At 44.1% G+C, this 10,742-nt stretch overlaps 5 protein-coding genes across 5 annotated transcripts; 2 read left to right on the forward strand and 3 right to left on the reverse strand.

The window, feature by feature from the left end:
* Nucleotides 1-262: 262 nt before the first annotated feature.
* Nucleotides 263-1,014, forward strand: LOC108657029 (uncharacterized). Its single transcript, XM_018109476.3, has 3 exons — nt 263-442; nt 507-610; nt 673-1,014. The coding sequence occupies exons 1-3, from the start codon at nt 385-387 to the stop codon at nt 1,012-1,014; spliced, it is 504 nt and encodes a 167-aa protein (XP_017964965.1). The 5' UTR covers nt 263-384.
* Nucleotides 1,015-1,042: 28 nt separating this feature from the next.
* Nucleotides 1,043-2,462, reverse strand: LOC108657019 (glycolipid transfer protein). Its single transcript, XM_018109466.3, has 4 exons — nt 1,828-2,462; nt 1,698-1,753; nt 1,372-1,629; nt 1,043-1,308 (listed from the first exon to the last, which is right to left on the reverse strand). Exons 1-4 carry the CDS (start codon nt 1,940-1,942, stop codon nt 1,141-1,143), a joined length of 597 nt encoding a protein of 198 aa, XP_017964955.1. The 5' UTR covers nt 1,943-2,462; the 3' UTR covers nt 1,043-1,140.
* A 3,153-nt stretch (nt 2,463-5,615) lies between these two features.
* On the reverse strand, nt 5,616-7,549 carry LOC115564603 (uncharacterized). Its single transcript, XM_030389139.2, has one exon. It carries the CDS (start codon nt 7,435-7,437, stop codon nt 5,848-5,850), a length of 1,590 nt encoding a protein of 529 aa, XP_030244999.1. The 5' UTR covers nt 7,438-7,549; the 3' UTR covers nt 5,616-5,847.
* Nucleotides 7,550-7,989: 440 nt separating this feature from the next.
* LOC115564602 (putative inositol monophosphatase 3) lies at nt 7,990-9,739 on the reverse strand. The gene is made up of 2 exons (XM_030389138.2): nt 8,796-9,739; nt 7,990-8,740 (listed from the first exon to the last, which is right to left on the reverse strand). Exons 1-2 carry the CDS (start codon nt 9,325-9,327, stop codon nt 8,202-8,204), a joined length of 1,071 nt encoding a protein of 356 aa, XP_030244998.1. The 5' UTR covers nt 9,328-9,739; the 3' UTR covers nt 7,990-8,201.
* A 189-nt stretch (nt 9,740-9,928) lies between these two features.
* Nucleotides 9,929-10,588, forward strand: LOC115564600 (uncharacterized). The gene has a single exon (XM_030389137.2). It carries the CDS (start codon nt 10,018-10,020, stop codon nt 10,408-10,410), a length of 393 nt encoding a protein of 130 aa, XP_030244997.1. The 5' UTR covers nt 9,929-10,017; the 3' UTR covers nt 10,411-10,588.
* Nucleotides 10,589-10,742: the final 154 nt, after the last annotated feature.

The following is a 10,742-nucleotide window of genomic DNA, read 5'->3' on the forward strand; positions in this document are numbered from 1 at the left end:
TTACAGCATTATTTATATTTAGTTTAAATTTTCATATATTTTGTAGACAGACGGAGTAAGCTGAGCTCCATCTTTATCTCTCTATCTCTCTTCCTCTGTCCGTTAATATTGTAATAAAAACTAGTGGTAAGTCTGGCAGCTCTAAGTTTGCATATCGATATATATGCATCGATACGTGCAACTGGCGATCTAGATAAATGTTGTGCAGTGCTGCCCATCATAAAATCAATTGGCACCACCTTAACTGCAATTGTTTGAATTACAAACATATATTTCTGTCGAATGGCTAGCAACCATTGTGCATCGTTGTCCTGGCAACCGGGCCGGCAATAACAAAGTACATAAAATGCAGAGCGGTATTTCGAAGTTCTTGCAGCCTTACAGATGGAAGTGGATTTGGAAATTAAAAGTAGCAACAACTACTATTATTATGGCCAGCCATGTATGTGAGAAAAGAAAACTAATTTGAATTCAAATAGAATTTAATTACATTATTAATCTTGCAGTAATACCACGAAACTCGAATTTAATCCTGCAAATGTTGTTGCAAGCAAATGCCTACGTCTCAATAGTCTGGAGCGTCAGCTATTTACTGCATCTGTGCATTTGGGTGAGATTTGGCTTGATTGGTAACTCTATATGCTTGTGATTAACTGGCTGTAATGCTTGCAGTCGCATCTGATGTGGAACTATACGGGTCTGGCCATGCTGCTGGCCTACGTGCTGGCCGTTGGCACTGAGTCATTGCGTCTCTATGCCAGCTACTCTATCAATCTGACCACAAATGCCACGACCATGTGGCTGCTCCTAACACTGACGCCCTGTGTGCTGTTGCCTGCCTTGGTCTACTTGCGTCTGGCCGTCGTCTATGCCAACCTCTGGCTGCACTTGCTTTCGCATGCACAATTTGTGCTCATCGGACTGGAGGCGCTAACGGCGCTCATCTGCCACGTTGGCAGCCTGGCCACAGACAAGGGGAACGCAAATGCACTCAAATCAAATGGGCAGCTATAAAGTGTATGATGATAGAACATTAAATGTGTATGTGTGCTAGTGTGTTCGTTTGTGTATATTCCTAAATATTTAAAGCATTGTCTATTCTAGTCGATCTTAAGCTATTGAGCTAAAGCATATGGCAAATCACACTTTGCTCGCATCATCCAAATTGTGCGCCTTCAGTAGGGCATCAATCCGATCCAGATGCGTTCGCATTGCAGGCAAATAATTGGTCAGCACCTCCATGTTCTCCAGCTGTGCGGGTCCCTGGCCAAGCAGCTGGCTACGCGTGGGCACCCAGCTATAGATGATCTGCAAACGTAGCCGAAGTCTGTTAGCACTGCGATGCGACGGGATGCGATGTAATGGACTCACCTTGATCGTGCTCTGCACGATGAAGCCATGATAGGGCTTCAGCGTTTTCTCATACGCATCCTGCAGATGCGGCTTGAGCGTCTCCTTGTTCTGTGCATCGTTGTAGATGTTCTCGAAGAAGGTGCAGATCAGCTGGAGGCCGCGCTTCAGCCAGAGCAGCGCCGTCGATGCATAGTCGTCGACATTCACGTTCAGCACTATCATGTCCTCCAGATACTTATATTTGATAATGTCCGTGCCATAGACTTTGGTTAGTTTCTATCGGATCGAAGCATAATCAAGACATTAGATCATACACACGGACGATTTACTGTCCACAGACTTACGTTTATATTCCCATTCATATCTTTGATAACGGGCGTGAAGAGTTTGCCAAAGGTCTCTGTGCGGGTATTTAGATAAACGATTACTTGCATGATCGATCGATCGATCTAAAAGTCCATGGGCGCAACTTACCAATTACAGTTACAATCTCTTTGGCCGCATTCAGAAACGCCTGCGTCTCGATCTTATCCTCCGCCGGGCTGGGAAATCCCTTCAGCACCTTGAACTGTATGCGGGCATCAGCCATGGTTGTCTATATATATATATGTGAATGATATATGATATATATAAATAGGATCGATTCGAGCTGCTACTGTTGCTGCTGCCGCTGCTCCAGCTGAGGTCTGAAATGTGAATGAGCGCCCACAATTAGCCAACGCAAACGTTTAGTCGTGTCTTCTGCACTCGTTTTTGTTAATATTACAAATATTGTTGTTGTTGTTGTTGTTGTTGATATTGAACACCAAATATATGACTCTTTTTTGTGTGTATATGTATGTGAGCACCGTTTGTTATATTTATTTTATCTTATCAGTGCGCCAAATATTGTTATTTTTTTCAATTTTGATTTTGATTTTGATTTTGTTTTTGTTTGCTGCTTTTTTTTTTTTGTGTCTGTCAAAATATTTGTTCATTATCGAATGGCGAACTAAGACGGCACAAATTAAAATAATACGGCAAAGTCGCTGAGAAATACGAGTTTTTCGTTCTTGTCTTTTTGTATTTTGTATTACAGCAACTATCAGCGCGGCACAGTGGTTCGCGTGTGCGCGAAACACGGCGCAAAATTTTGAATTTCAGTTCATGTATATGAAAATGAATTAAGAGCATTCATGTGCCTTCATGAGTCAGTTGTTAATTTAGCCCAAGTTATTTGTAAACCAGATAAGTAATATTCATAATAATATATACGATAAGTCAAATAAGTGATTCATATAAAGTAACTGAATTATTTATCAACTGGGTTCCATTTATATTATATACACATATATGTATATTTAGGCACCTAAAATGTTTTATCAAGATGTAGCACACGTATCGCTAGTACCTTCTGCAGCTGCGCCCCTATAAATAGTCGAATTCGTTCAATTGATTCAACTAGTTTAGCTCTAAACGATTCAATTTCTCGTGAACAACATATATATAAATAGTTCAATTGAACCAGCATAGTAAACTGTCAACGGAGTAACAATGTAACAAGCATCAACGTCCATGAACTAGTTCACTAGTTCATTTGAATGCAATATAGTGTATATTTTACACTTATCTTCTGTTCTATTTCTTATATAATGACATTCTATATATAAACTTGCTTAATCAATGCATTTTCTTCTTGTTTTTTGTTGACAATTCGTTTGTATTGTATTATTCGCGCGCTATTTGACAGTGTTTGCCCCACTGTGCCGCACTGCTGACAACGCAGCAGCTTTAACCCACTTGACTTGGGCAACAATCGTGGCGAGAGTCTTAAAGCTCTTCCTCTCTCTCTCTCTCTCTCTCTCTCTCTCTCTGCCAAATAAACCTGTCTCAAATTCTGATGCAGTTCGTAGTTCTCTTATGATTCGAGCTCTTTTAGCACAGCCACTTACAGCTCTTGTGCGTGGACAGGCAATAGCTCCGTCAAAGTGCATCATCAACACTCGCGTGATTCCCATTATATGACCGAGATATGTCCCAGAATGAATCATATTACAATTGAACTTGAACTATTATTGGGGCAGGACAGCTTTTGGGCTACACATAGGTATGGGTCTTTTATTTATCTATCAAATAATCATTTCCATACTCGTTCACTTAGCAAATAGAGCATATGGGCTGCAGATACATATGTATATATTATATATATATATTTGTTTTATTTTTTGATTAGACGTTAAGATTTTGAGGGTTAAGGCTATTAGAGCGTAGCTCATTGGGTTTGTATCTTCAGTTCCACAGCTAAAACTGCGAGTTACTGTTTGTAGACCCTATAAATTAGCCGAAAATTATATATGGTTGTGTACATATATGACTTGGGGTGTAGGAATATGCGCAATATATCTATATCTTTCCTCATTCTGTAGCTGATTTCTTAGACCTTATGGTGCATTACATTTACATGAACATTTAAGATTTTTCATCATTAAATAATATATGTACATACATACAGTACCGAGCAAAAATGAGTGAATGTTTCACAACTTTGACTTTCATCACGCATAAAAATTAAACCATACAAGCAAATCAAGATTTTTTTTTTTTTGGTTGTTTATTAGTTTGTTCTTAACACATAACAAAAACTGCAAGGCATAATATGCCAAATTCAAAGAGTTAGAAATCAAAAACCAAAAAAATCCACATAAACTCAATTTTGCACGTTTAAAAAAAAATTAATTAACTAACAAATTTTAATATTTTGTCCAAAAATCCTTATTAGCAATAACTTTGTTGATTCTGTTCGGCATGCTCTCAACCAAACTGTGAATCATTTCGCTTGGAATTCGCCTCCACTCCGCCTCTACGCGCTCCCATAAGTTGTCTATGCTCGTTGGGGCTGCATCACACTGCCCTAGCCATCTTTTCACTATTGACCACAGATTTTCAATAGGATTGAGGTCGGGACTCTGTGCTAGCCCATTTATTAGGCTAAAACTTTGGTTTCCGCAGTGATCGCAGCTCAAAAGAGACGAAATTTGACTCCGAAAACTCAAGTCAAAGGTCGCAAAAAACTGTTGTCGGACTCTGATGCTCGTATAATGATGTCGGAAATGAGGAAGAACAAGCTGCTAGCACCAAAGGGTGCTTCTCTAGCAATTAATAAATATGTTAGTGAATGGACTGCTAGAAGAGCACTTCGTGGCATCGGTTATGTCCCATTCGTTAAGAAAAACAAACCTGCATTGTCAGAAAAGAATGTGAAGGCGCGTTTGAAATTTGCAAGGGATCACAAAAACTGGAGCATCGATGATTGGAAACGAGTTATTTGGTCGGATGAATCAAAATTTAACCATTTCCAATCAGATGGAAAGCAATATTGCTGGCGCAGACCTGGGGAACGCATTCAAGCACACCATGTGAAGCAAACGGTCAAACATGGCGGCGGCAGCATTATGGTTTGGGGATGCTTTACTTGGTGGAACGTTGGTCCTTTACATAGAGTAGAAGGCATAATGCGGAAAGAAGATTACATGAATATCCTTCAAACCCATTTTCCCAATTTTATCGATAAATGTGCTTATCCCGAAAATGAAATGGTTTTTCAACAAGATGGGGATCCAAAACATACAGCCAAAATTGTGAAGGAATGGATTGGAAACCAAAGTTTTAGCCTAATAAATGGGCTAGCACAGAGTCCCGACCTCAATCCTATTGAAAATCTGTGGTCAATAGTGAAAAGATGGCTAGGGCAGTGTGATGCAGCCCCAACGAGCATAGACAACTTATGGGAGCGCGTAGAGGCGGAGTGGAGGCGAATTCCAAGCGAAATGATTCACAGTTTGGTTGAGAGCATGCCGAACAGAATCAACAAAGTTATTGCTAATAAGGATTTTTGGACAAAATATTAAAATTTGTTAGTTAATTAATTTTTTTTTAAACGTGCAAAATTGAGTTTATGTGGATTTTTTTGGTTTTTGATTTCTAACTCTTTGAATTTGGCATATTATGCCTTGCAGTTTTTGTTATGTGTTAAGAACAAACTAATAAACAACCAAAAAAAAAAAAATCTTGATTTGCTTGTATGGTTTAATTTTTATGCGTGATGAAAGTCAAAGTTGTGAAACATTCACTCATTTTTGCTCGGTACTGTATGTATGTAGATGATAGATAGATCTATATAGCTCTTTCTTGAATTAAGAATATTATCTTATATAAGAAATTTTAGTTTATTTAAAAACTTACCTGATTTAAAATAAAATTTAAGTTGAATTTCGTTGATTGGATTGCTTTAGGAGCTGGTTAGCTCCTGGTTCCTTTGGCCTCACGTCTCCTGCACTTTCTACAGAATCTCCTTTGGACTCTTCCCCAGTCTTTTCTTCTGGCTCTTATCTTGGCTGCTCCTCAGTCTTCTCTGCTGACTACCCTTTCAGCTACTCTTCTATCACGCGTTTGAACTCCTCTCCTGGCTCTTCGTTTAGTTCCTCTGCTGGACAGCTCTGCCGTCCTCTTCTCTGCTCACTGCTCCTCTTCTGGTTTCTCCGCTGACTCGTCTTCTGCCGCTGCTGGCGTCTCGTCAAAGGCCAGACGCTTGGTATCCCCTTCAATGGTCAGCACAAAGACGTAGTGCGTCCTCTGCGCAGCCAGCAGATGCCAGAGCGCGTCGGGCAGCCGAAAGCGATGAGTGGCTGGCTCCGGCTTGAACTCCTCGTAGTGTGCGGCCAGGCTGTTGCGATTGCAGCGCAGCTCGACGAGGCGCAGCGCCACACTGGACACGATTTCCTTACTAGCTGGCAGCAGCTGAATCTCCGCCGGCACCGAAGCGTTAAACTCCAGATCGGGCTGCAGCCAACGATGTTGGGCTAGAACAATTGCACAATTATGGGCAAAGTAGAAGCTATCGTTGCGTCGCTGAGCGTGATAGTTATCCAGGAATTTACTGCTCGCCGGCTGCTTAATCTTTAGCTGCGTGAAACGTGGTCGAGGCAGCGATGTGGTTGCCTCAGCTGCTGCTGCTGTTGCTGCGGACACCATGCGCTGTGGCAAGTGCTCTGTGGGCTGATCAACGGTTAGCACGCGATTCAGGTAGTCGAAGCCGTGGCCCATGACACCCTCAAGGGTGTGGCCCAGGTCGAAGCAGTGGCCCAGCTCGTGACAGACGGCGCCCAGGGTGCTGGCATAGACGCCGCCGTAGGTGCGCCGGTAATTGCTCTCGTCGGGCAGGCGAGTCACATCCACACGCTCAGTGCTCCGAATGCAGTCCCCAATGTCGGCGAACCTTTGCGGCCACGCATAGAAATGGCCGCTGCCAAAGAGCGCCAATCCACCGCCGCCGAGAGCGGCGTGCGCGTGCAAATGTCGCCGGATGTTCGCGTACGAGTAATCCCCGCTGGCTGCAACTGCGGCGCCGTCGTACCACGTGCAGCCGACAAAGGCAACAAATTTTAGCTGGGGCTGCTGTCCCCAGTGGGGGCAGGCGAGTAACTCACTGGCGAATCTCTGCCAGAGCTCGTCCTCGCTACACTGGCGCGCCTCCTGGCAGCTCAGCTGAGAGCGAAAGACACAGCAGGCACCGTTCAAAGTAAATGTGCGATTTGTATAGCCGGCGGCGCTCAATTTATGGGCATAGATGCACTGCACCAGACGTAAATTGAGATCAATTAATTCACAGCGCTGCTTTGCCTCCTGCTCCTGCTCCACCTCGTCCTTCTGCTCCTTCTCGTTGTTGCGGCACACCAAATACAGCGGCTGCACTCGATAGGCGCTCCTCCTTGGCTGATAGCTGAACTGCAGCTGACGCTGCCCGCTGCAGCAGCGCAGCTGAAGCTCACAATTTACTGAATCCGACCCTGAGTTTGATTCTGATTTTGCACTCTCTTGGGACAAATCGAAGAGCAGTTTAAATTCACTTGCGGCAGAAAGCTGTGTCAGCTGTTCCTGCTCTCTATTGTGCAGCACAAGCGTCGCCTTCAGCTGCTGAGCGCTGGCACAGATCGGCTGCAGTCGTCCCTTGATCAGCAGCAGACTGTGTTCCACCTTATCCGCCTCCTTAAGGAGTTCGACTTCAATGTGATGGACACGCTTGCAGACGGTGACGCAGCTGGTCATTGCTCCCAGCCGGCGTACGTCACAGCCCACACTCACACATCTACATACGCACAAATGTCAACATGCACTTAAAAACAGCTGACAGCTGCAGGGCACAGCTGTCGGTGTTACAGCTGAGCTACAGAGCGTGACACGAACGGCACGGACCGCTAAATGTATATTTTGTGAATATTAGTAGCCAAAGCTGAAATGAATTCGCTCATTTGTCAAGTTTGTATAGATCATATTTTGCTTATCCTAAATATGCTGACGATCTAGAAACATATATTGTGTTCCCTTTATTTTAAGCAGTAAATAAATGGCTCACGAGCCAAGGCCACGGAGCGCCTAAAATAATCGATAGCTCGCAATTCGAAAAAATTACATCATTTTACTATCGACCGCTTTTGGAAATTAAAGCTGGAGCTGCGTGCATTCTCGCTAAATATGGCTATCATAATAAATATGTATTTATTTTAGAGTTGCAAGTGTCGATCATGACAAAGCGAATTCATTAACATCAATTAAGATATTTTACACTATATATTTTTAAAAGAAATCACTTTTGACACATCGCTTATCAGTCATTTATTTAATAATTTATACAGCTAAACAGATTTAAAAATTATATTAATTTATCGTTGACGCAATCGGGTTCATGACCCCCGGCCAAACGAAAGCTAGTCAAAGCACAAACCGGTTTTCAGATTCCTTTTAACCTTAAACTTAAGACTAAGCAGCTGTCGGCAGGGATTTTGGAGATTCAGGTGACGGTGACTTCTTTATTATACAAGTTTGCCATTGTGCATGGAGCGATATTTGGAGATGCGCTCCATGTACTCCTCATGCTTTTCCAAGCTGGCCAATAGGCCGCCTTCATTTACCGGTGAATCGTCGGGGCCATAGTTGATTGGCTCGTCGTCGAGGGTGGTCATGGTACCGCCAAGGGCTCGCAGTATGGCCTCGCCGGCACAAATGTCCCACTTCTTGATGATGGAGCTATGCAGATAAGCGGTAGCATTGTTTGCCACCACTTGGAGCACCTTGTAGCCAGCACCGGCAGCGGTGAGCAAGCTAACCTGCTCGCCAAAAACATTGCGCGCCACATCCTTTACGGCGGCTGCATGCGAGCGGGAAACTGTGATGATGGGCTGATCCGATTGCAGACGTGGCAGCTTGCGCAACTCATCCAGATATTCGGACATGGTGTGGCCAACCCACGCCCAGGCGGTCTGACCGCTGAAGGGATTATGTATGACACCAATCACTGGACGACCGGCGACGGCAACGCACACCATGGTCGTTACGTACTCGTAAAGCTCCTCTGGAAGACCAAAGAATTAAGATCTGTTCGCCAGCAACTGTATCAGCATTTGTACCTGTAAACTCCTTGGTGGCATCCAGCGGATCTATCCAAATGGTTACATCCTGCGCCGTGACTGCCACATCGGGCACAACGGCCGTCTCTGGAAGCACCGTGCGGTCTAGATCGAAGCTGTGCGCATCTTTGCATTGCTCCTTGTCCTCCTCAGAGAAAATGCGAACACGTGGAAAGAGGCGCTGCATGCCCTGCTTCATCACACAATGCGAACGGCCATCCGCATCCGTAAATGGATCGTTGACGCCTTCAGCTGTTTTGCCTTTGCTGCGCTCCTTGAGCTGCCGCGAATGCGCCACATCCAGCACCTCGAGCCCACCACGCTGGGCCGCCTGAATAGCCGCGATAAGCATTTTGCGCAGATTCACTTTATTGTCGCTGCGCAGCATTCCATAAATGGCGGGACGCTCATCCTTGTGGTAATTGAGGAAGTAGATGAGCACAATGGTCAGCAGGACGGCCGTTATGGTAGCTGGAACTCGATTTATACGTATTGTGCGTCCGTACATATTGTCTAACGGTTTGCTGCTCATCAGGAATCAGACAACGTCGTTCAGCGTGCCACTTCCCTCGGGCAATGCCAGATCAGCAGCACAGATGCTAGATGCACAAGAAAAATATTGAAAGAGAACAAAAACCGAAAAAAATATAAAACGAAAAAAAAAAAAAAGAAACGAGTCAACAGAGCCCAACAACAAGTGCCGAAAGTCAACTCGATGGCGGCATTGGTGTGCTATTAAACAAATAGCGAGCCACAGTCTTCAGTTGAAGGGACTGAGATAGAGAGCGAGCGAGAGCCAGAGAGCGGCTTCAAAACCACGTCGCGTTCTTTCACCCTTGTGTTTGCTTTTCAAAACAAACCAATTGTAATTGTAAAACCAAAATAAATCAACAGAAATTGTGACGTTAGGCGTCAGATGCGAAATTGCGGTGGTCGGTCGATAATTTAAGTAATAATCGTCTAAATAAATTGCTATTTGAAAAACTGGTTTATTTTAAAACTACTTTTATAACGTAAAGAAACTTATAATTTTAATCTGTTCTTGCTGTAAACTCTCTAAATTTTTGTTTATTCCGAATTGTAATTCCCACTTGCAACCCGATGACAATCGACCATCGAAAAGCTGGCATCTCTGCCGCGCGCTTTTAAAACCTTTTGGCAAGGTGGCAGCCTAGCAATCTAACTGTTTCTGGTGCCCGAAAAAAAAACTTCGTAAATAGCTATGCTGAAACGTGAGCTGCAAAGCATTCAGCTAAAGCTGTCAGATTTGGAGGAATATGAATCTGTACGAAGGCGCAACAAAATAAAAGCCGCTACTGATTCAGGCAGGCAATCATCTGCGACGGCCACAGCCACCGAAACGGCGCTATCGACCTCAGCCACCAGCGATTCGACCTCCGAGACACCCGTCACCCAGCGGCAGATAGACGACCTGCCGCCAACAACTGGTTGGTCAACAGCTGTGGTTACCAGCAGCAGCAACACCAATTCCGGTTCCACGGAAGATGACACCAGCGTAGTGGCCGTAGCCGATGACAACGATACAGCCGCCGAGCTCAGCGATGACGGCTGGGTGGACGTTGATGAGGAGGACGGCGCCCGAGGTGGCGAGTAATATTACTGCTCAGCTATAATGGGCCAAAGGAGCACCATATACTCATGCATACAGACATACGTACATGCATATGTACAAAATACCTTAGATGCTCATCAATATATCCGATGTTCATCATTGTATACCAGCGAAAGTTTAAGTTCTAATAAACCGAATTTATACAAGTTTTAAAATGGAATATATTCTCCGTTTCTCTTCCATAACGGCATTCGCATAACAGCTTTTGCATATGAGCTTTTCAACTATTTACACATTTACGAGTATGCAACGTGCAATCAAAGCTTTGGCGGCTCCGAGCGGCGCTCGATTTAAACTAGCGAAAGCTATGTGGC

Source organism: Drosophila navojoa, chromosome X (genome assembly GCF_054131105.1).
Source record: "Drosophila navojoa isolate 15081-1374.11 chromosome X, UAZ_NAV_1.0, whole genome shotgun sequence".
NCBI lineage: Eukaryota > Metazoa > Arthropoda > Insecta > Diptera > Drosophilidae > Drosophila > Drosophila navojoa.

Excerpts from the sequence above, each read along its gene's own strand:
- LOC108657029 (XM_018109476.3), top strand. The coding sequence starts at position 385 with ATGGAAGTGGATTTGGAAATTAAAAGTAGCAACAACTACTATTATTAT. Across the intron at positions 443-506 it reads CTATTATTATGGCCAGCCAT|TAATACCACGAAACTCGAAT; the intron begins GTATGTGAGAAA and ends TTAATCTTGCAG. Across the intron at positions 611-672 it reads TACTGCATCTGTGCATTTGG|TCGCATCTGATGTGGAACTA; the intron begins GTGAGATTTGGC and ends TAATGCTTGCAG.
- LOC115564603 (XM_030389139.2), bottom strand. The coding sequence starts at position 7,437 with ATGACCAGCTGCGTCACCGTCTGCAAGCGTGTCCATCACATTGAAGTC.
- LOC115564602 (XM_030389138.2), bottom strand. The coding sequence starts at position 9,327 with ATGAGCAGCAAACCGTTAGACAATATGTACGGACGCACAATACGTATA. Across the intron at positions 8,741-8,795 it reads TGCCACCAAGGAGTTTACAG|AGGAGCTTTACGAGTACGTA; the intron begins GTACAAATGCTG and ends TTGGTCTTCCAG.
- LOC108657019 (XM_018109466.3), bottom strand. The coding sequence starts at position 1,942 with ATGGCTGATGCCCGCATACAGTTCAAGGTGCTGAAGGGATTTCCCAGC. Across the intron at positions 1,630-1,697 it reads ATATGAATGGGAATATAAAC|AAACTAACCAAAGTCTATGG; the intron begins GTAAGTCTGTGG and ends TCGATCCGATAG. Across the intron at positions 1,309-1,371 it reads TCGTGCAGAGCACGATCAAG|ATCATCTATAGCTGGGTGCC; the intron begins GTGAGTCCATTA and ends CTACGTTTGCAG.
- LOC115564600 (XM_030389137.2), top strand. The coding sequence starts at position 10,018 with ATGCTGAAACGTGAGCTGCAAAGCATTCAGCTAAAGCTGTCAGATTTG.